This window comes from Schistocerca cancellata, chromosome 8 (assembly GCF_023864275.1).
Source record: "Schistocerca cancellata isolate TAMUIC-IGC-003103 chromosome 8, iqSchCanc2.1, whole genome shotgun sequence".
In the NCBI taxonomy this organism is placed as follows: Eukaryota; Metazoa; Arthropoda; class Insecta; order Orthoptera; family Acrididae; genus Schistocerca; species Schistocerca cancellata.
In genome coordinates this window covers 65,484,602-65,509,256 of record NC_064633.1, presented here as the reverse complement: position 1 = coordinate 65,509,256, position 24,655 = coordinate 65,484,602, and the positions used below count along the sequence as shown (strand labels likewise).

At 39.4% G+C, this 24,655-nt stretch overlaps 1 protein-coding gene and 1 long non-coding RNA gene across 3 annotated transcripts in view; both read left to right on the top strand.

Annotated features, from left to right (window-relative positions):
• The first annotated feature begins 3,068 nt into the window (after window positions 1-3,068).
• Window positions 3,069-24,655, top strand: part of LOC126095307 (DNA repair protein complementing XP-C cells homolog) — a 109,636-nt gene continuing 88,049 nt past the window's right edge. For both annotated transcript variants that reach the window (XM_049910104.1, XM_049910105.1), the window contains exon 1: window positions 3,069-6,599. In XM_049910104.1, the coding sequence (XP_049766061.1) occupies window positions 3,534-6,599 (3,066 nt within the window). In that variant the 5' untranslated portion in view covers window positions 3,069-3,533. The remainder of the gene's footprint in view (window positions 6,600-24,655) is intronic.
• On the top strand, window positions 15,052-16,012 carry LOC126095312 (uncharacterized). Its single transcript, XR_007521951.1, has 3 exons — window positions 15,052-15,182; window positions 15,289-15,470; window positions 15,655-16,012. It is a non-coding gene; the product is annotated as an uncharacterized LOC126095312 (long non-coding RNA).

The window sequence follows — 24,655 nt, the reverse complement described above, 5'->3', positions numbered from 1 at the left end:
AGGACTTGGAAGAGCAGTTGAACGGAATGGACAGTGTCTTGAAAGGAGGATATAAGATGAACATCAACAAAAGCAAAACGAGGATAATGGAATGTAGTCAAATTAAGTCGGGTGATGCTGAGGGAATTAGATTAGGAAATGAGACACTTAAAGTAGTAAAGGAGTTTTGCTATTTAGGGAGTAAAATAACCGATGATGGTCAAAGTGGAGAGGATATAAAATGTAAACTGGCAATGGCAAGGAAAGCGTTTCTCAAGAAGAGGAATTTGTTAACATCGAGTATAGATTTAAGTGTCAGGAAGTCGTTTCTGAAAGTATTTGTATGGAGTGTAGCCATGTATGGAAGTGAAACATGGACGATAACTAGTTTGGACAAGAAGAGAATAGAAGCTTTCGAAATGTGGTGCTACAGAAGAATGCTGAAGATAAGGTGGATAGCTCACGTAACTAATGAGGAGGTATTGAATAGGATTGGGGAGAAGAGAAGTTTGTGGCACAACTTGACCAGAAGAAGGGATCGGTTGGTAGGACATGTTTTGAGGCATCAAGGGATCACAAATTTAGCATTGGAGGGCAGTGTGGAGGGTAAAAATCGTAGAGGGAGACCAAGACATGAATACACTAAGCAGATTCAGAAGGATGTAGGTTGCAGTAGATACTGGGAGATGAAGAAGCTTGCACAGGATAGAGTAGCATGGAGAGCTGCATCAAACCAGTCTCAGGACTGAAGACCACAACAACAACAACATTTATTGCATCACTGTTATTAATCCAACAGACAACTGGTCCAGTTTATTTCTTAGACTCATTATATTCCAGTGAAAAGTATAAAATTTGTCATTTTCTAAACTCTTTGTTCTGATGTCACTGTTTTGTTTTAAGTTGTAAATAGAAATTGTAGGAAGTGTACCACAAGTTTTTCACTAAGTTAGTCCTGGAACTGAAGCCAGGGAACAAAACTCCTATAGAGTTGTATGTTTCCTGGTTCTTGTGCTTCTTCTGCTTGCCTCTGTTACTCCTGATGATGGTGGAGATGCATCAGGAGGTGAAGGGTCTTGCACTGCTGAAGATTATGGGGGGACTAATATTGATGAAAAGTCTTGAGCCACTGATGAAAGGTCAACAACAGTTGAAGTTTTTGACACTACTACTGATGAATGCAGCAGTACAGTAACCATAGGTTTGATCACTGCGCTTTGAGTTTCAATGATCACTGTTGCTGTGCGTGAAGTTTATAGTGGCGACCCCTGCTGATTCTTCCATTATTTGCACTAGTATGGTTGGCGCTTCTAAACTTGCCACTGCTGGCAGGAGAATTGTGATGTTTTTTACATTACTTGTTGAGGGCACAGTTTTTATTATTTAGGCACCCATGGCTTCTTTACCCTTGTTATTTCGCTGCAGACCATGAGCTTTCAAATGCTCTCATACAGAGTTGCCAACAAATATGAAAGTGGCATTGGGAAATGATTTACAATTTTTTTGTAATTCCCTGATAGTGATCGTGATTTCAATATTAACACACGACTTTTTTTATTAAATCATGCCTCCATGGGATAGCCACAAGAAAGAAGACAGTACGTGTATTATTTCAAAGTTTACCTTTCAAAACCTCATTGCTCGCCTACTCTCATCAAGTAAACGTCGTTTGCATCTCCTATCGCAATACACTTGCTCCCAGATTGTAAGGAACTTCCACAGCTTTTAAAGACTTTCAGATAAGGGCACCCCTCATTTGACAGTTCCAGTTGTGTCAAGTCTTTGTTGAGCATTACACAAAATTTCAGTGATTTTTCTACCAGGGCTATCTGCAAAAAAAAAAATGTATTTTGCAATTATTCTTCTGTACGTGGTTACATGTATGACTGACTTTTTTTCCACTTTTGTACGAGATTTCTCACTATTTTCACAACCACCAATTTTTATTGTAGTGCTTTTCCTTCGTATTTAGAGATCTGATGTTCAAGAATATCAAATGTGTTCTCCCTTTGTATCACCAATTTCTCAGTCCTTCGCACTAAGCAAGCTGAGTTCTTAGGCCTAATATATCTTTCCTTTTGGCTGTCATCCTGCACATATTCATCAATGTTGCGTTGCGTTAATACTGATTTAACATCCCGTACATAATTTTCTGTTACTGAAAATTCTTTACTGAGTGCTTCTAACACATGTCTTCCAAACCAGCATTAAGTTTCATGTTCACAATTTTTTGACGGTTATAGTCTGTTATACTACATTCACACGAGAAATTTATCGTATTGAAATTCGCCAATTCGTCAGGTGAGCCTAGAAATGTATCACTATGCAATTTCGGTCATCTTTTATCATCGTTTTTTCACGCACTATTCAGTTTACATTAATTACATTCGGATGTTTAACAGAACGATTTGCTACTATGTCTACACACTATGCTGTCTTCCTCCTCTAACATGCAAGCTATCCCTGCAAGATGCAAACCATTTGAGTCCAATAAATGTCATTTTCGTACAAATGTGAACTCCAGCGTCCACGTATATAAGCTATCACGTTGTGTATGTGCACTTTGCGAGTAAAAAAGTTGAAACGCATGTTAAGAAGACTGCAAATAACGTGAAAAAAGAAAAAAAAGTTCAACCGTGGAAGTTGAGATCACGTAACTTGAATTGACATGAAATGCCGTGGCGTGAGGTACAGTGTGAATGCACCTTGACGTGACAGTTCCGTGACGCGGCGGTGCCCTTACTGCCAGTGTGATCTGGCCTTAATACATTGTCATTTTTCGTAATCATACAAGTATAACAATGTATTTGTAAACACATTACTAAAATGTATTTCATCAGAACTTTCACTTGATTATAAAATGCTTGAAGTTACATCACATTAAACTTCCTGCAAATAAAGGACTCGTATAAGTTAAGGGGAGCCTTCCTAAGAACTGCACCTTAAACACTGGAATATAAGTGCTAAATTCCAGTACCTGTACTAAAAATCTGTGCGAGCGAGTATCTGTCGATTTAACGATATATCGATTTAAATTGTCCTTGGTTAATGAAACGTCTTTCGTATAGAGAATGTTGTGAAATGGCGGGAATTGTAGACGAACGTAGCGAAGTGTACAAATGTGCGTTTATGACAGTTTGACATACATGCGTTAAAGTTTTGGGACTGGTTTGGTTGAAATATCTACCGTAAACTCTGGTGGAATACGGGGAAGACTGTGTCGTCGGATGTAATTGTATTGTGTTATGTAAGATTGGTAGACAGTTCTTTGTTGTGTGCCGAAATCAAACTATGCGATTAAATAGTGAAGATACTATTAATAGGTACGTGTCAACTGTTGCCTCTTCAACTACTGTCGGACTATATATTCAGGTTGCTCAGTGTTAGGCGTTAACATCTACGAATTTAGAGAAAAGCAAAGTGGGCCCTTTCAATTTACTCTTGTTACTTACATGTGCATTTCATTGCATTTTATACGCTTTATCGTAGTTGAGTCGTAGAAGAAATCAAGACACTGCGTTGTACCGAGGATCCATACGATAGTGGTTTCAAATATGAGGACGGGGAATTCTGTTAAAAGATCGTCGCTGCGTGCAGCCTCTCCTCAGAGTGACGGATCGCCGGAGAAGATAAGAAGAATGTCATTAAGGCTGAAAGGTACAGCAAGAAAAACAAAATCTGTTAAAAATGACAGCTCTTCTTTACGTGCTGTCATTTCTGATAATGATGAAGCGCTGGAGAGGATAAGAAGAGTGTCACCAAGACAAAAAGGTACAGTAGAAAAGACAAAGTCAGTTAGAAAAGACAGATCATCTTTGTGTTCAGTCTCTTCGGATAGCGAGGAATCGGCAGAGAAGATACGAAGAATGTCACCAAAACAGAAAGGTATAGGAAGAAAAACAATATCTATTAGAAGTGAGATATCTTCGTTGCATGTGGTCCCCTCGGATAATGAGTCGCCGGAGAAGTCGAGAAGAGAGTCACCAAGACAAAAAGGTACAGGAGGAAAGACAAAGTCAATTAAAAAAGACATATCATTACGTTCAGTCTCTTTGGATAGTGACGAATCGCCAGAGAAGATAAGAAGGATGTCATCAAGACAGAAAGGTACAGGAAGAAAAACAAGATCTATTAGAAGTGACAGATCTGTGTTGCATGTGGTCTCTTCGGATAATAATGAGTTACCGGAAAAGATGAGAAGAGTGTCACCAAGACAAAAAGGTACGGGAGAAAATACAAAGTCAATTATAAAGGATATATCAGTACGTTCAGTCTCTCTGGATAGTGACAAATCGCCAGAGAAGATAAGAAGAATGTCATCAAGACAGGAAGGTGTAGGAAGAAAAATAAAATCTATTAGAAGTGACAGATCTTTGTTGCGTGTGGTCTCTTCGGATAATAACGAATCGCCGGAGAAGATGAGAAGAGTCTCACCAAGACGAGGTACAGGAGGAAAAACAAGATCAATTAAAAATGACAGATCTTCATTGCATGTAGTCTCTTCTGATAGTGAGGAATCACTGGAGAAGATAAGAGCATCATCAAGGCAGAAAAATAGAAGAGGAAAGCCAGCAATTAAAAATGACAGTACAAGTTCTTCAGACAAAGGTTACGGTGGTAGTTCATGCGGAGATGACGCTGATTGCCGAGGAAGAGAAGAAAAGAATGCCTCAGATTCTGGAGTTCTGTGGGCTAAAAAACGCAAGAGTGAAGGTGTGCCTGATGAATCATCAGAAAGTAGTTCTGATGACTTTCTTGTGCCAACACAGTCAATTGACTTAAACTCTGATTTCTTCAAGATTGAGAAAAAAGAGGTGGCTTCGGACCTTTATGTGGTAGAAAATAGTATTCTTGCCAGCATAAACAGGTTAAGTGAATCTGACGACTCAGATGATTTGCAAGATTCGACAGCTGATGAAATGGAAAGAGTGGCAAGCAAGCAAGGACTGCAGAAAGGAAATGACATGCTCAAGGATGAACGTTATTCTGCTGGACCACTGAGCATAAGGGTGAAGGATGTTACTGGCGTTAAACCACCTTCAGTTGGAAGACGAAAGAAGACATTTAATGCAAAACTGCAAAAGGCTTCTGATAAGTGCAGTAAACCAGAGAAAAGTCAGCAAGAAAAGGCACTGGTTAAATCCAGCCATTTTAGAGTTGAAACCTCTACCCCTGATGTAAGTAAATTGGATGTTTCACAACTGTTGGCTTTGGGAGAGGGTCTGGACCCTAAACCTAAACCTGTCAGGAAAACAAAAAAAAGGAATATTTCGAAGGTTATTGTGGAAAGTGAAGAAGAAGGAAGTAGTGATTGGGAAGAAGTAGATACCAGTACTTTCAAAGGGCAGGAGATTAAACACACCATTCCTAAAGAAGGTATTGCTGTTACTGTGCAGGTTCCCAACATGCATCAGAAAAAGAAGAAGAAAGGTGTTGATGTGGCAGCATATGTAAGGCGTCAAATAAATAGAGTACGGAGGCATATACAAATTCTTATGCATAAGGCACATTTGTTATGTTGGGTTGCTCATGGAAATTATGTGAATAACATTTTGAATTCAGAAATGCTAATGGCATTGTCATTGTCCTTGGTACCTTCAAAGTACTGTTATACTGACAGAGATATAGATCTTGCCAATTTGAAACGAATTGTTCAATGGTTTTCAAAAACTGTGGCAGTACAAGAAAATGTTGATGATAAAGAAGACCTCTTCATTTCATTGCAGGCACAATTTCAAAAGAAGGCCACAAAATCAAGAAAAGACATGGTACTGATGTTCGTGTGTGTGTTGCGCTCTTTAGGAATTAACACAAGGCTTGTAATATCTCTGCAGCCCCTGCCATTAAAGCCACCACGGTCAGAAATAAGTAACTTAACTTCAAAAAAAACAACTTCGAAAGGCAAAAAAATAAAGGGAGAGTTGAAAAAGAAAGCACAATCAGGGAGAAAAAAGGATGCACCAAATACTTCAAAAGGTCTCATGGGAGAAGAAAGAGACAGTGTGACTGAAGAAGAAGCTATGAGGTTTATTAAAGAAGCAGCTGCAAAGAAAGTGGGGCAGTCAGGGAAGTCAAATCAGAAAACAAGCAGTGAAAATCCTGTAGGCACTAGAAAGAATGTAAAGTCTGAGTCTGCAAGTGATTCGAGCCGATCTTTGAGAATCAGGAGATCTGTTATAAAGTATGCAGATGATGGTGACATCACAGACAGTGATGAAGAAAAAATTCAGTGTCAACAAGAAAGCATCATGGAAACAAAAATTGCTAATACAAATTCTACAGGTTCCAAGAAAATCATCAGTATCAATGCTGAAAAGATAATTGCAAAAAATACAAAGGAGAATAAAGCAAGCACCTCTTGTACAATAGCACATTCTTTCAGTAGTGAAAGTGATTCTACTGCTGAGATTAAAGTTCAGAAAAACCGAAAAGGAAAAACTGACCGTAGGGTATTATCTTCTGATCCAGAATCTGATGAAGCTCCTACAGCAGACACAAAGAAGAAGAAGAAGAAGAAAGACGGATGTGACGTGTGGTTAGAGGTGTTTTTGGAATCTGAAGAGAAATGGATCTGCGTGGATGTCTATCATAGACAGATTCACTGTGTGCAAGAACTTGCTGTAAGTAACTCATTTTTCCTGTAAGAAGTTGCAGCCTGTATGAAAATTTTGTTTTTGCAATCATAAATAAAATTTGCTAACACAGCAACTTCTTATGATGAGAAAAAAGAGACAGGTATATTAGAAAGCTGCAAAATGGAAGTCTTATTTCCAGATATAGGCTGTGGTTGGACCAATTTAATTTCCTGTCAAGGACTCACCCAAGAACTCAGCAGAGTCCAGTTGCTGTATATGGTTGTCCATTACACTTATTTTATATCCTCATGTTTCCGTGTCACATGAAACTGTACGTAATAAGTTTTATCGGCATGCAAAGTCAAACCGTATGGGAATATTATTAAAAGCATTATTAGCAGAGGTTTCTAGGGTTTTTCGTGCTATTTGATCTATTCAGAGAGGTGTATCTTTAGCAAAGAGGGTTAACTTGCTCACTGTGGTGGTACAGTGCGAGGAGTAGATCCAACCTGTCGGCTTTGACTTGTGACATATGGCTGTTGTGGTGTGTGACATCATGACAGCGCAGAGTTTGGTTAGCGAGTTTGGTGTGTTTGTAGATGTCTTTATGTTGCTGTTCGTGGTGCCCTCTGGTGGTGTGTCTAGGGGTTTCGTGTTGTGTGGTGTATTGGGTTCAGTTTGGTGTTTCTGCTTGTTCTGGGTGTGTATGAAGAGGAATTGTTTTCAGTGAGTTAATGATTTAGCGTTTGTTGTGTGAAGGTTATTGTAGTGCTGTTAGCTGTAGGTCGTGTGTTAATATGAGTAAATTAATTTGTTGCTGCTGTTGTTTGGTACGGATATGTCTGACAAAATTAACAGTGTGTGTTTGCATGCTGAGATGGGGTCAAGTCCGATGGAGCTGATAAAGTTTCTGCAGCTGTTTGGCTTGTTGACGGAGGTCGTGAAGTGTGCTGTTTGTGGTCATTACATGAAATTGGCAAAAGTTCTGATGCCTCAGAGCAGGAACAGTTATATGTAACAGTGTCTGATGGATGACCTATGACGCTCCATACGCCGCGGTTCCTGGTTCGAGATGTATAGGTTGGGCATGCGTGAGATTGTGTTGTTGGCGTACTACTTTTGTTAAAAATCCTCTCAAAGTTTTTGTGTGCATGAGACTGGTGTGAATGAGAGGAGCGTGCTTGACTGGCTTTTGTTTTGTCTTGAAGTGTGTTCGGAGTTTATTAAGTACAGGGTTAAGTTGGGTGGGCCTGGGGTTGTGGTGGAGGTGGACGAGTCACAGTTTGGGAAAAGGAAGTATGGGAGGGGTAAGTCTGTGGTTGGTGTCTGGGTGTGGGGGGGCTGTTGTATCGTGGGGTGGATGCTTGGAATGTGTTTTTAGGGTTTTGGAGGGGCAGACTAAGAGGGAATTAGTGGGGTTAATTGAGGAGTTTATAGAACCGGGTTCTACTGAAGTTTCTGATGCTTCTTATAGGGGGTGGGGTAAGAGAGAGTACAATCATAAAGTAGTGAACCATAGTTTAGAGTTTAAAAATTGAGATGGGGGCTTGTAGGAATACCATAGAGGGGTTGTGTGGGGCCATTAAGTCAGTTCTTCGGAGGGGGAAGAAGCGCTCTTGTAACATTCAGTCTCATTTAGACGAGTACTGTTGGCGGAAGAGCATCCCTGAGGGCTTTTTTTTGCTATCAGTAAGATGTCCTGGCTGAAGGTGGTTGGTTAGGGTGGCTTGTGTGGGTGGGTGGCTGTGGCTCAGGCGGGAGGGTGTGTTTAGTTGTTGGTAGTGTTTGTGAGGGAAGGATCTAGTCGATTTAGTTGTAGAGGATCTATTTTGATGCAGTTTTTGTTGAGTTGTAGTGTTTGATTTACATTTTTTTATGGGTATTTTATTTTGGGGTGATGTGGGTGGTTGGGGTGGGGGTGGGTTGAGTCTTTCTTTCGGTTGTGTATTTTTTGTTGGTGTGCGTACATGTGTGTGAGTTTGCGCCTATGTGTGATTGTGGTGCTGGAACTTTGTTGTGGTATTCTGAGTTGTGTGGTTTGTGGTATTTGTGATTTGGTATTGTGTGTTGGTTTGTGGGTATGTAGTTGAAGGGAAGCTTTAGATTCCAATGTGTGGTCGTATCTGTGGGTGTTTTGGTATTGGAAGCCGCTGTTGACCTATGTGGGTGAAGGGAACTGTTAGATTCTGAGGTGTGGCTGTAGTTGTGGGTGTTTTGGTTTCGGGAGCCACTGTTGATGTATGTAGGTGACAGGAACTGTTCGATTCGAAAGTGTGGTCGTTGGTGTGGGTAGTTTGGCATTGGGAGCTGCTGTTGACCTACTGACCTACATAGGTGAAGGGAAATGTTCAATTCCAAAGTGTGGTTGTGGGTGTTCTGGTATCGGGATCTGTTATCGAACTATATAGGGGAAGGAAAGTGTTAGATTCCAATGTGTGGTTGTGGCTGTGGGTGTTCTGGTATCTGGAGCTGCTGTTGAGCTATATAGGTCAAGGGAAGTGTTAGATTCCAATTTTGTTTTTGTAGATGTTGGTTTGGTGGTATCAAAAGTTTTGGTGGTGGTGTAATTTTTGGAGGTTTATAAGGTGGTATCGGGAATTGCGGTTGAGCTATGTAGGTAAAGGGAAGTGTCCGATTCCAGAGGATTTAGTGTTTAGTGGAATTTGGGGAGTTTTGTGTTGTCGTCCCCCCCCCCCCCCCCATTTTGTGTTGTTTGGAATGGTGGTGCGTGTCTAAATTTGTTTATATTTAGTGTGTCCCAGTCAAAAAAAAAAAAAAACAATTTCCCAAGCTTGTCCTGTTAGTTTGATTAGGTTTTTTGTGGAAGTTGTGTGTGTTGGTTTTTCGATGTATTTTTGTGTTTGTTGTCATGTTTACGTAATGACGTCATAGGCAACATATTGGAGTCGTAGTGGATGGTCGTTTTCTGCCATATTTGTGACATCGTGGGTCAAAGCTGACGGGTGGGATTGGATGCTTCCATATTTCCGGAATAGTAAGGGCCTCAGCAATGGTGCTCATGGAACTCCAGTCTTGACTGTGGCCCTTTGGATGAGGTTGGAATTCCATTACAGTAAGTAATTGTTATCCTTTGTGTCCTATCTGTAAGATAATATTTAATTCATGTCTCTGTTATTCCACAGAAATGTGTTTTATTTAACGGTATTTCATGGTTGATGCAGTCGAAAGCCTTGGATAGATCACACAGTATTCAGATTCATGCCAGTTTGCTGTTAAGAGGTTGCAGAATTTGATCAGTGAAGGAGAAAATAGCATTATCAATTGATAAGTCTTGCCAGAAACCAAACCGACATTGAGATAGAATGTTATGGCTGTTCAGGTGATCAACAATTTACCTGAAGACCTGTTTCTCTAGGACCTTGGAGAAACTTGTTAGCAAGGATACGGGTGGTAGTTTTATACAACAGTTTTTTCATCTTTTTTCAAAAGTGGTTTCACATTGGCATATTTCAGTCTAAGTGGGAAAGTACATTGAATTAGCAGTTCATTAAAAATGTGACCGTGCCTAAGTATCCTCATTGAAATATTATCAATCCGAGAAGAAACTTCCTGCCAGATTAAAACTGTGTGCGGTTTTTGGTTTTTTGCTTTGTTATTTGAGTTTTCAGTTTCAGATGAGATATAGCCTGCATAGTTTCAGATTTTTGTGGCTCTTTTTAGAATATTACAGTATAATCTATATTTCTTTTCACTGCATCATAAAAAAAACCTCAGGGATTCATATATATTGCTTTTTGGTATAGAGGATATTCTGATTCATTTAGTAATCCAGGGTTTTTTATTAGCGCATTGCAGATTGTTTCTTAAGATTAATTTTTTCTCCAATTATATAAATTCATTAGATAACTGGTTAGATTTGTCTCTAATATTCCTTTACATATATATAGGGCTCAAATCCATCTGCTGCAGGGAAAGGCATAAGATTTCTAGTCTGTCATTATTGAGTGACCTGTAAGATTTAAAGGAATGCATAGTCATTGTCATTTACTGTAAGCAATTGACTGTTGTCATGTGAGTCCACTGGCAATTTGCCTTACAGTGATGCAGCTACTTCTGCCTCTGTCCAAGAAAGTACTGTCAGTTAAGCTCTAACAGGTACTTGTTATTCTAGTGAGAAATTTAATTACTGCCCTCAGATAAAATGGTTCTTTAAGAAGCTTTAGTTGTCTCATGTTTTTGTTCAACAAATGTGGTTCAGGAGGTGTTCTGTGCAGTTCAGGCAAATACACGTTTGCCATGCAGGAGCCTTGTGCACTCCCAATAGAATAACTGACCTCTCATTAGAAGTAATTTCTGTTCCACGTGCTTCAAAGTGGAAATCTACACAGGAAGTACTTATTCAAGGAGTTTAATATTACATCAGTTTCAACATAAATTACAGTTTCCAATTTCTCCATAACAGATCTACAGTGACTTACTGCCACTGATCCATCAATTTGAGACATTTCAGTTCCACTGGTAACGTGGGATTCTGTGAAACATTATACTTATGTGTGGCTTATAGAATTAGCATCATTAATGCCAAGATGCAGTAGCTCCATTTTGCTTCAGAGGCCCCTGATATTTTGGTGGCACACACACAGTTTGTTGTTACTGGTATTTGTGGTTGATTGTTGTAGTTTGACAGTTTAGTGTCACACAATATATTTGAAATGTTTTAACACTGCTAGTAGGAACACTGCTGCTGGAGCCATTCAACAGAGTAGTACTTCTCAGATTGTCTCGACTTGTATCACTTAGCCTGAAAAAGTCTTGGAAACAGACTTGATGTTTGGTTGAGATTGATGATAATGATTTTAGTTCTTGAGGCTTCACTCCTATTTAACTCAGCACTTAATTTACTGTAAGGTGTTTTCCCTGGCCTTTGAGATACAGGTTATGAGTCGTGTGAAATCTGCTCCCAGTGTTGTTTATGTTCACTGTACTGACATTTTTAAAAAGTCTAGCAACTGATTCAATTCACTCATATGCCGCACTTATTTCTTGATTCACGCATGGCGTGTCTTTGTCCTTTCACCTCCTATTGTTACATTTCTTGTTTTTTCTAATGCTTTGCCTGGTACCTTCTCAGTGTAAAAATGAAACAGCATTGGTAACAACACTCCTGTACGTCGCCTCTTCCAGTACCTGACACACCTGTTTCCTCACTGACAGTCCTTTTGTCTCGTGTAGGGTAAGCCTACCAACACATTTGAACGATTCCAATGGGATACTCCACCACTCTGTCAAATGCCTTTTGTCACTCAACATGACGTATGTAGGCTCCACATTTCTGTTAGCTTCTAGTATTCTTTGTCTTATCATTCTCAAACATCAGATAGCGTCTCGTGTTCCAATTTCCTTTCTTGAATCACAGATGATCCTCCATTCTCTCCCCACCCCTCTCCCCTAATCTTTTCAGCAAAAGGCAAAGGACACACACGACCAGTTTGTGTTACATACGAAATCAACAGTTCTTTAACTTTCGCTTTCTTTGAAATTCTATTTTCTGGTAATGGGACTAGAATTGTTGTAACTAGATGTTCATGCCAAATGTGCTCATCATATATGCTACTGATGAGGTTTGTTAGCCAGGATATAGCTCTACTTCTCCAAGACTTTGTCATAGTTTTTTTGGTCATCAGTCTACTGACTGGTTTGATGTGGCCCACCACAAATTCCTTTCCTGTGCTAACCTCTTCATCTCAGAGTAGCACTTGCAACCTACGTCCTCAATTATTTGCTTGACATATTCCAATCTCTGTCTTCCTCTACAGTTTTTGCCCTCTACAGCTCCCTCTAGTACCATGGAAGTCATTCCCTCATGTCTTAGCAGATATCTTGTCCCTTCTCTTTATCAGTGTTTTCCACATATTCCTTTCCTCTCCGATTCTGCGTAGAACCTCCTCATTCCTTACCTTATCAGTCCACCTAATTTTCAACATTCGTCTATAGCACCACATCCCAAATGCTTAGATTCTCTTCTGTTCCGGTTTTTCCACAGTCCATGTTTCACTACCATACAATGCTGTACTCCAGACGTACATCCTCAGAAATTTCTTCCTCAAATTAAGGCCGGTATTTGATATTAGTAGACTTCTTTTGGCCAGAAATGCCTTTTTTGCCATAGCGAGTCTGCTTTTGATGTCCTCCTTGATCTGTCTGTCATCGGTTATTTTACTGCCTAGGTAGCAGAATTCCTTAACTTCATTGACTTCGTGACCATCAATCCTGATGTTGAGTTTCTCGCTGTTCTCATTTCTACTACTTCTCATTACCTTTGTCTTTCTCCAATTTACTCTCAAACCATACTGTGTACTCATTAGACTGTTCATTCCGTTCAGCAGATCATTTAATTCTTCTTCACTTTCACTCAGGATAGCAATGTCATCAGCGAATCGTATCATTGATATCCTTTTACCTTGTATTTTAATTCCACTCCTGAATTTTTCTTTTATTTCCATCATTGCTTCCTCGATGTACAGATTGAAGAGTAAGGGCGAAAGGCTACAGCCTTGTCTTACACCCTTCTTAATACGAGCACTTCGTTCTTGATCGTCAACTCTTATTATTCCCTCTTGATTGTTGTACATATTGTATATGACCCGTCTCTCCCAATAGCTTACCCCTACTTTTTTCAGAATCTCGAACAGCTTGCACCATTTTATATTGTCGAACGCTTTTTCCAGGTTGACAAATCCTATGAAAGTGTCTGGATTTTTCTTTAGCTTTGTCATAGATACAGTTGATATTATAATGTCAATCAAAGTAATGATAATTAAATGGACACACTAGCTGCAAACAGGCGTTGATATACTTCATTGGGGACATGTTGAAAAATGTGTGCCCTGACTGGGACTCGAACCCAGGATCTCCTGCTTACATGGCAGACTCTCTGTCCATCTGAGCCTCCGAGGGCACAGGCGCCTGCAAGGATTTATCCCTTCCACGCTCCCCATAAGACCCACATTCCCAACATGTCCACACCATTACATTCGTAGTGCGCCTAATAGATGTTTGCCCATCATACTCATTACTCGTGGCAGATTAATCTACCAAGTCCCGTACAAGTTCGGGCAAAGCGTCTGCGTTCGCACAAGATCAGTGGCCAGGAAGCAATATTTTAACTATATATGAAGGTAGTATCTAGAGTCCTGCATGACCGAGTAAGTGAGCACAAAATACGAGATGCGGTGAGCAACTGGATAGGCTGCCCGCACTAGTTCTTGTGACCGAGCATAGAAGGCGTGACCGAATACGTAGCACATAACTTCAAACACATTACACGTGTCATTATCCAGGTGAGACTGCAGCCAGTAAGGGCTTCTCATTTGTGGTGTGTGTCTCTCTGTAATCAAGCAGCATGAGGAAGCCAGTGCAGTAAGACATAAGATTGAAACCAATGTTTACACATTGAAGAAACGCTAAGGTCTAAAAAGCCAAGTATGGAGTACATTTCTGTTGGTTGTAGACAAAAACAGTGCGTCTACTGATTACGTATCGTGCATAAACTGCTCCACATTATTGTGTTTCCAGTTGGGAACCACTCGTTTAAAGAAACACAGTTGCAAGTAACCTCACAAAGATACAGCTCCTTCAATGATACGGGCAGTAATAAAAAATATTATTATTATTATTATTATTATTATTATTATTATTATTAATATAGTATTATAGCTAAGTGTGTTGCAATGTGTGCTAAAGATATGAGACTTTTTAATGCTGTTTCTGGTGAAGGTTTCAGAGAACTAGGCCAATAATTAATAAATCTAGGTGTTCATTACGGAGAAGTTAACGTGGCAGATGTCATGCTACATCCCTCTACTATAAGCAGACATGTCAAAGAACAAGGTGATGCAATACGAAACAGTATAATGCCTTATGTTATTGCGGAAGTTATTAATAAAACATGTGCTGTGAGAGTTGATATGTGGCCTGATTCGCATAATCAGGTGCACTATTTGATGCTTACAACACATTACATTAATACAGATTGGTCTCCTGCGAACAATGTTTTATTTACAACAAAATTCCCAGACGTTAAGAAGACGGGAGTAAATATTATGAGAGAAATTGAAGAGATGATGGCTGATTGGTACATTTCACCGGACATGTTGCACAGTTTTGTTTTTGTCTCCGACGAGGGTGTCAATGTAATAAAGGCTTTGGAAAATCACGAAAGGATTCCTAGTGCTGCTCATTATATAAACACAGCACTTAGCCATACTTTCGATGAAGACAACTTTTTGTTAAATCATGCCCCGAACATAGCATCAACAATAAATACTGCAAAATTAATTGTAAGGTACATTAAGAAAAGTGGCCTCTGCTCGCCTTTGAAATCATCGTTGAAACAAGAGGTGTGCACGCGCTGGAACAGTTTGTACACTGCGGGAATCCTTATACACTCAGTATAATGAAGTTGCTGCTTTGCTAAGGGAAAAGGACTCCGCTTACAGATTGCAAGGATATGATAATGAGCTTGCAGGAAAAATTGCGCATTTTCTGAGACAATTTAAAGAGGCCACAGATGAATTAGAATGTGAAAAAGAACAGACAATCCAGTTAGTTCTTCTTTAGTTTCATAAAGTGCAACAGATTTGCAGTGTCAATGACACTGATTGTGAGGTGAGTAATTACTACAAATAAAAGCACTGTTTCATTATGATACGCGATAGATTTATAATTAACTAGCGTAATTGATGTGTACTAACAGATATGTATTTTTTAACAGGAGGTACAAAGGATTAAAAATCGAGCCTTGACTTTCGTTGGTGTGTGAGAAGATTGTGATCACTTCCAGGCATAAAATTATTACGTTTCTTTAACCGTCTTTCCGTGATCTTAATATGCATGAAATAAATGAAATGCAAGAAATTCTTAGCAATGTGCGACAAATGTGTGCTACTTACGCAGGTACAACATGCAATCATTAACATAATCGTTTTTGCATGGTTAGTGGGTAGTGTATTATAGAGAAACGGGAATGTTATAATTTGTATAATATTTCATTAATGTAAAACACCTCGCTTTTACGGGAACATTTCGATGATTTCCACATCAGTTCTGTATTACTTGTCCCTTTTGTTTATTATCATAGATCCTTCAAGCACTGTGTCATCACCACCCAGAAAGAGAGATCGTTTCAAGGAATGGAGGAACCACAGATCATCTGCAGCAGATGATGTAGATCTCTACATTTTAATGCATCCCGGAGATGATGATGATGACATCTTAAAGTTGTGAAGCAGACATGAAACAAATCTGCTAGGCCTGCTGCAGCTGCAAGACGTATTTTATGTATCCCAGCTGCAAGCACACATAGTGAAAGATGCTTTAGTAAAGCTGGCATGTTACTAACAAATCGCTGCAGCCAATTATATCTGGAACGCACTAGTGATTTACTACTGATCAACAATAACTATAATTTTCATTCTTTTGCAAACAAGTCAAAAGTATGACAAGTTAAGTCTGTAAATGTTTAATGTTCTTTGTATGCTTTCTTTATGAAGATGGTTGTCTTCTAGATTGCAGTGACAGCACTTGTTTAATGTTTCCTATTAATGGAAGGAAAAATGTATCTTCTGTTTCGAAATGAGACTCATCTTCTATCCACGATTGTATTGAAATATCATTTTACTTTCCAAATGCTTTATGAATTTTGCTGTGTCACTTACCGATTTTTGGAAACGTTACTTGTGTGTGTGTGGGTGGGTGGGTGGTACAGTGCAGCAGACCAGGGCGAGGCGAGGTGAGACGTCAACGGTGACCAGTCATGATCAGTTATCCATGTGTCCAGAATCAGGACAACAGACATGGGGCAAGTACGTGACCGAGCCGAGTCGTGTGGGGCCGGACACGAGCGGCTTGGTCCCCCCGTCAACAGGCGAGCCATGACCGATCAAACACTGAGTGCTGCAGCACTGTTCCCAAAAGAACAGTTACCGTTGATGACCATGCAGCTTCGCTAGAATGACATGATAATTAAATGGACACCCTAGCTACAAACAGGCATTGATATACTTCATTGCTGACATATTGAAAATGTGTATCCCGACCAGGATTCGAACCCGAGATCTCCTGCTTACATGGCAGACACTCTGTCCATCTGAGCCACTGAGAGCACAGAGGATAGTGCACCTGCAGGGACTTATCCCTTGCACAGATGACTAGAGTGTCTGCCATGTAAGCAGGAGGCCCTGGGTTCGAGTCCCGGTCGGGGCACACATTTTCAACATGTCCCCAATTAAGTATATCAACACCTGTTTGCAGATAAGGTTTCCATTTAATTATCATGTCTTTCTAGCGAAGCTGCATGTCATCAACGGTAACTGTTCTTTCGGGAATAGATACTACCTTCGTATATAGTTAAAATATGGCTTCCTGGCCATTGATCTACTTGTGAAAACGCACACGCTTTGCCCGAACTCGTACGGAACTTGGTAGATTAATCTGCCACGAGTAATGAGTATGATGGGCAAACATCTATTAGGCGCACTACGAATGTATTTCTGTGGAGATGTTAGGAATGTGGGTCTTATGGGGAGCGTGCAAGGGATAAGTCCCTGCAGGCGCACTATCCTCTGTGCCCTCAGTTGCTCAGATGGATAGAGCATCTGCCATGTAAGCAGGAGATCCTGGTTTCAAGTCCCGGTCGGGGCATACATTTTCAACATGTCCCCAATGAAGTATATCAACGCCTGTTTGCAGCTAGGGTGTCCATTTAATTATCATTTCATTCTAGCGAAGCTGCATGGTTCACAACAGTAACTGTTCTTTCTTGAACAAATACTACCTTCGTATATAGTCAATCAAAGTGGTCTTCGATGTGGTGATTCATTCGAACAACATAGCTTTACTGGGCGTGGTCACATTATATGTGGTATAGACTGTCCTTGCTTTCTTCTGATATGAGAATCTATTCACGCATCCAGTTGTAGAGGAATCTACAGTTTAACATGGAACCCAGTATACATTTTCTCATATAGGCCCTAGGTATAAAGCATTGCCATAACTGAAATTCACTCTTCAGTGACAGAACTGTGGATTGTATTCCTGACCTTAAAATTTTAGAGTGATATTTTCCTGTACAATTATAAAGGCACATGTAGACGTACTTGTTATCCAGAGTAATTGCAGATATCTTGTCTATAGAGCTAGTATTCACAGCATTTTGTGTACGCAGAGCACTAGTGTGGTATTATGCAGAGCTACTATAGCGTTACTTGCTCACTTCTGTTGTTGAAAAGACCAGTACTACATTAAAGCAAGTCATTTTCATTGGAAACTTCCATTTACAGTTCACTGTATTGAAACTACTTATGGGAAATGAAATGTCCATTTTACATTTCAACAGTAAGAACCTCTCATATTGTACCACTGTTCTGCTTTTGACATTTAAAGCATTAAAGGAATATATTTTATTCCTTTTATGTAAGCGAGTGGGCAGTAGCTGCAAGCAGTGTAATTGTGCTCTGAAATATGTTTTAAAATCACAGTCAACAGAGAACAAGAAAAGGTAGTAAAATAAGTTCCTAAAAGGAGTTGGTAGTTATACACATTATGAAAAGCTGTCATCAACCCAAAGCTTGGTTCAGACGTAAGATATATGCTCCTGTTGTGTGAAGTCTGCTCTTGCTTGTTTCTGAACTACGGATAAACTTTCAAGAATCCAGCCAGTTATAGGAGCCTAGAATGTTGCATGCTTAGCTATTTTCATGTTCTGTAGATCTTGTTTGTGATGATTATCATATGGTATTTGTAGCATGAGTTAACAAAAGTAATACATGGTCACTGTGAGTATATGGCATCGAGCAGGCTATCAGTATTGATTTGTTGTTGTAGCTATTGGTTTTGAAAAACTCTGGTGTGTTGGAACCCATGCTACCATCAATAGCTTATTATTTTGCATGCTTAATAGGTGTCATGGGAGGACGTGTGTTTACGTTCGACTGTATTTGTTACATGAAATGCCTTTATCTCAGTCTACATTACCAGAGGCCTTTACTTGAGATCTCTCTCTCTCTCTCTCTCTCTCTCTCTCTCTCTCTCTCTCTCTCTCTCTCTCTCTCAAATTCAACTCTGATGTTCATTAAAAATTATGTATATTGGAGGAGGTAATATGTTTTATCAATTCATATTAGAACACTGGCTCTGCTGAGTTTTGAGAGTGTACAATAAGTTACTTGTATCCGTTTCTCAGTGACATTTGTTTACCATTTGTGTGCTGTTCTCTCACAGACTAAGCAGACCCGTGACAAAAGTTGCAACTTTTCAGTTCATTCTCACTGACTTTAAGTTCATGTGGAACATGAGCTAAACTGTGATCTTGCAATAGGAATGAATCCTGCACATATATCATGATCTATGTCGTGAAAACCATGAAAAACCTAAATCCGGGTGATGAGGAACTACAGTCTTAAATTATTTTGTTCAGTTTACACATTGTTAACCACAACCTATTGTGTTATACTTGTACTAATGATAAGCCTCCCCCCCCCCCCCCCCAAAAAAAAAAAAAAATAAATAAATGTATGCAGTGGGTTTGCTTAGCACAACAATGATACAGGTAGCCATACAATAGTTGCAACCACACTGGAGAGGTGTCTATGGAGAGATTAGGCTAAAATATTGTTCCTGAAAAAACAGCAACCGCCTTTTCAGTGGTTACGGTTGAAACGGTGTGTTGGGTGATAGACTGATATGACCTTGCAACATTAACCAGGGTAGTCACAGTTGTTGGTACTGCAGGCAGCTGAACTTGAAGAGAAACTACACCTGTTATATTTCCCAGGGATACACAGCTCTAATACTGTATACCTTAATGGTAATATTCTAGAAATAAAGTAGCCCTCATTTGAATCCCCAGGGGGCACCACTCCGGAGGATATCGTAGTTAGGTAAACAAATCTGGTATTTTACAGGTCAGAGCTGGAAATGTTAGATCCCTTAATTGCATAGATAGGTTAGCAAATTTAAAAAGACAATTTGGTGGGCTGAAGCTAGGACGAATAATGGGAAGTAGTGAACTAAGTGTTGTTGCAGAAAGAGAAACCATTAAGAAAGACCAAAATTTAATTGCCATGGGAGACTGCACTTCAGGATTAAGGAAAGCAAAAGAAGGAAAAATAATCGGAGAACATGGACTTCAGTAAAGGAATGAAAGGGAAGCCTGGTGGTAGAATTTTGCACAGAGCACAATTTAATCATTCTTGACAATGATGAAAGAAGGTTGTATATGTGGAAGAGACCTAGAGACATGATAAGGTTTCAGAGAGAGACATTTAGAAACCAGGTTCTAAACTGGAAATCTTTTTAAATAACAAATGGGGACTCTGACCATAATTTATTGGTCATGAACTACAGATTAAAACTGAAGAAGTTGCAGGAAGATAGGAAAACAAGGAGATGGGTACTGGAGAAACTGAAAGAACCAGTGTTTCTTCAGGCTTTCAAAGAGAACATTACACAATGATTGACCTAAACAGGGGAAACACATACATCAAAGACAGTTGAATTGCTTTGTGAGATGAAATAGTGAAGGCAGCGGGGGATCAAAAAGGCAAAAAGATAGAGCAGAACAGAAATTCTTGGATAACACACTAGATAGAGTTCTAAATAAAGGAGAAAATATAAAAATTATCCTGACAAAGTAGGCCAAAGGAAATACAGGCATCTAAAAAAGGAGATGGATGTAAAGTACGAAATGGCGAAACAGTAGTGTCAATACGAGAAGCGTAAAACTGTAAAAAACTGTATGACTTTGGGAAAGGTAGATGCCTCATATAGAAAAATTAAAGAAGCCTTTGGAGAAAAGACAAGCCATTGTATGAATATCAAGAGCTCATATGGCAGGAAAGTACTAAACAACAAAGGAAAACAGGAAGGAATATATACAAGGGCTACTGGGGCAAAAAACTTGAAGTCTATTGTGGACAGAGAAGAGGATGTAGATGAAGATAGATTGGAGATAGGATACCGTGAGAACAACTTTACAGAGTTCCTAAGTTGAAACAAGACCCCTGGAGTTGATACCATTCCCTCAGAATTATTGAGTTCCTTGACTGAGCCAAGCACAACAAAACTATTCCACCTGGTATGCAACATGTATGACACAGGTGAAATTAAGTCAGTTCCCACTCCAAAGAAGGTGGTTGCCGACAAGTTTGAATTTTACCAAACCATCAGTTTTGTAAATCATGGTTGGATGGAATAATGACACATCATATATGCAAGAGAATGGAAAAATTGGTGGAAGCCGACCTTGGAGAACAACAGTTTGGGTTTTGGAGAAATGTAGGAGCATGCAAGGCAGTACCGACTGTATCTTACAAGGTATGCTGGAGAGGGCAAACCTACTTTTATAACTTTGTTGACTGGTCTACAACTTGTGAAATTCTGGAGGTAGCAAGGATAAATCCAGGGACAGATGGGTTCCTTCCAACTTGTATGGAGATCAGGCTGCAGTTGTTTTTGTGGTTGTAGTCTCCAGTCCAAAGACTGGTTTGATACAGCTGTCTCCATGCTACTCTACCCTATGCAAGCCCCTTCATCTCCAGGTAACTATAGCAGCCTACATCCTTCTGAATGTGCTTAGTGTATTCATCTCTTGTCCCCCTCTATGATTTTTACCCTCCACACTTACCTCCAGTAGTAAATTGGTGATCCCTTGATGTCTCAGAATGTGTCCTACCAACTGATCCCTTCTTCTAATTAGGTTGTGCCACAAATTTCTTTTCTCCCAGTTCTATTCATACCTCCTCATTAATTACGTGATCTATTCTTCTAATCTTCAGCATTCAGAAGACTTCGTGACACTTACATCTATACTCACAACAAAAAGGTTCACACAAATGTTGTGCCTATCGCAACTCCTCTATATGGTGAGTAGCAACTTTCCTTCTCTGGTATTGTTACATTCCAGCCTGGATTTTCCATTGTTTGATTTAAATCTGTACTCTGTGTTAATAAATTTCTCTTCCTCAGAAATGCTTGTGTGGCCATCGCCCGTCTACATTTTATATCCACTCTATTTTGACCATCATCAGTTATTTTGCTCTCCAAATAGCAAAACTCATCTACTACTTTGTCTTATTTCCTAATTTAATTCCCTCAGCATACCCTGATTTAATCTGACTACATTCCATTATCCTCATATTGCTTTTGTTGATGTTCATCTTACATCCTCCTTTCAAGACATTGTCCATTCTGCTCAGTTGCTCTTCCAAGTCCTTTGCTGTCTCTGACAGAATTACAGTGTCATCCTCAAACCTCAAAGTTTTTATTTTTTCTTCTGGACTTTAGTTTCTACTCAAATTTTGTTTCCTTTATTGCTTGCTCAATATACAGATTGAATAACACTGGGGATAAGCTACAATCCTGTTTCACTCCCTTCTCTACCACTGCTTCCATTTCATGCCCCTCTACTCTTATAAGTTTCTGTACAAATTGTGTATAGCCTTTTGATCCCTGTATTTGATCCCTACCACCTTCAGAATTTGAAAGAGAGTATTCCAGTCAACATTGTCAAAAGCATTCTCTAAGTCTACAAATGCTATAAACCTAGATTTACATTTCCTTAACCTATCTAATATGAGAAGTTGTAGGGTTAGTATCGCCTCACATGTTCCTACATTTCTCCGGAATCCAAAGTGATTTTCCCCCAGGTTGGCTTCTACCAGATTTTCCATTCTTCTGCAAAGAATTCTTAATGGTATTTTGCAACCATGACTTATTAAACTGATTGGTAATATTTACACCTGTCAGCACCTGTGTTCCTTGGAATTGGAATTATTACATGCTAATAATATTATGAAAAGGACAGTTGCTGCGCACCTTATAATGGAGATGCTGAGTCGCAGATACGCACAATGAAAAGACCGTCACAAATAAAGCCAGTAAGGCCTTCATCAAAAATAGACTACACACACACACACACACACACACACACACACACACACACACACACACACACACACACACACACACACAAAAGTGGGGGAGGGGGGGGCAACTCACACACAAGACTGCTGTCTCAGGCAGCTGAAACCACACTTCGGAAAGCTTTATTTGTGACAGTCATTTTTGTTGTGCCTATCTGCGGCTCAGCATCTCCACTATAGGGTAGCAGCAACTTTCCTTTTTCATAATATTCTTACATTCCATCCTGGATTTTCCATTGTTTAATTATTATATTTTTCTTGAGATCTGAAGGTATTTTGCCTGTCTCATACATCTTGCTCACAGGATGAACGAGTTTTGCCATAGCTGGCTCTCCCAAGACCATCAATATTTCTAATGGAATTTTGTCTACTCCTGGGGCTTTGTTTCGACTTATGTTTGTCAGTATTCTGTCAAATTCGTCACGCATTATCATACCTCCCATCCCATCTTCCTCTATGTCCTCTTCCATTTCCATAATATTGCCCTCAAGTACATCTCCCTTTTATAGACCCTCTGGAGAGTCCCAGCTTTCTGCTTTCACTTCTTTGCTTAGGACTGGTTTTCCATTTAAGCTCTTCATGTTAATACAGGTGGTTCTCTTTTCTCCAAAGGTCTCTTTAATTTTCCTGTGGGTGGCATCTATCTTTCCCCTACTGATATATGTGTCTAAATCCTTACGTTTGTTCTCTAGCAATTCCTGCTTACCCATTTTGCATTTCCTGTCAATCTCATTTTTTAGACTTTTGTATTCCCTTTCGGCTGTTTCATTTACTGCATTTTTATATTTTGTCTTTTCTTCGATGAAATTCAGTATCTCTTTTGTTACCCAACGATTTCTACTAGTTCTCATCTTTTTACCTACTTGATCCTTCACTATTTCATCTCTTAAAGCTACCCATTCTTCTTCTATGGTATTCCTTTCCCATGTTCTTGTCAGTCGTTTGCTAGTGCTTCCTCTGAAACTCTCTACAACCTCTAGTTCTTTCAGTTTATCCAGATCCCATCTCATTTAATTCCTACTCTATTGCAGTTTCTTCAGTTTTGATCGACAGCTCATAACTAATAAATTGTAGTCAGAGTCTGGAAATGTCTTACAATTTAAAATCTGTTTCCAAAATCTCTGTCATACCATTATATAATTTTTTAACCTACTCCTGCATTACCCCTATTTTTTATAACTCTGTATTCACCTGACTAGAAGTTCTGTTCTTTCTGCCACCAAACTTCACTGACTCCCACTATATCTAACTTTAATCTATTGATTTATCTTTTTAAATTTTCTGACTTACCTCCTCAATTAAGGAATCTGACATTCCACACTCCAATACGTAAAATGACAGTTTTGTTTCTCCTGATAACAACACCCTTCTGAGTAGTAATGCCCAGAGATTCGAATGGGGGACTATTTTACCTCTGGAACCATTTACCCATATGGTAGAGCTGTGTGCCCTCTTGAAAAATTATGGCTGTAGTTTTGGCTTGCTTTCAGCTGTTCACAGAAATGCTGTTTTGGTTGTTGTTACAAGGCTAGACCAGTCAATCATCCAGACTGTTGCCCCTGCAACTACTGAAAAGGCTGCTGCCCCTCTTCAGGAACCACATGTTTGTCTGGCTTCTCAACAGATAGCCCTCTGTTGTGGTTGTGCCTACAGTATGGCTATCTGAATACTGCCTTGAAAAGAGGGAATATGGAAAAATTCACAAAAGAAAACAAGGGTAATGCGATGTAGCCAAATTAAATCAGGTGATGTTGGTAATTGAATGAGGAAAATAGGCACCAAAAGTAGTGGACATTATTTGCCTTTTGGGCTACAAAATATCTGATTGTAGCTGAAGTAGAGAACACACAAAATGCAGACTGGCAATAACATTAAAAGAGTTAATGTTAACTGATTCTTCCGTTGCTTGTTGGTAGAACAACATAGTAAATGAAAAGTGCAATATGGTTTATGTTCTACGTGATTAATATATTTTGTTAAATGGTTTTGGCTTACAAGATCACCAGCAGACTTTAATTGAAAATCATTGACTGTGATGGCCTTGTAAGCCAGAACGCAGTTAAACAAATAAATTGCAATGTTGTACTTTTCATTTTTTAATGAAAGTTTTTCTGGAAAAAAAATGAGAAAAGTTGTTAGGAAGTCTGACGTCATGAGGTG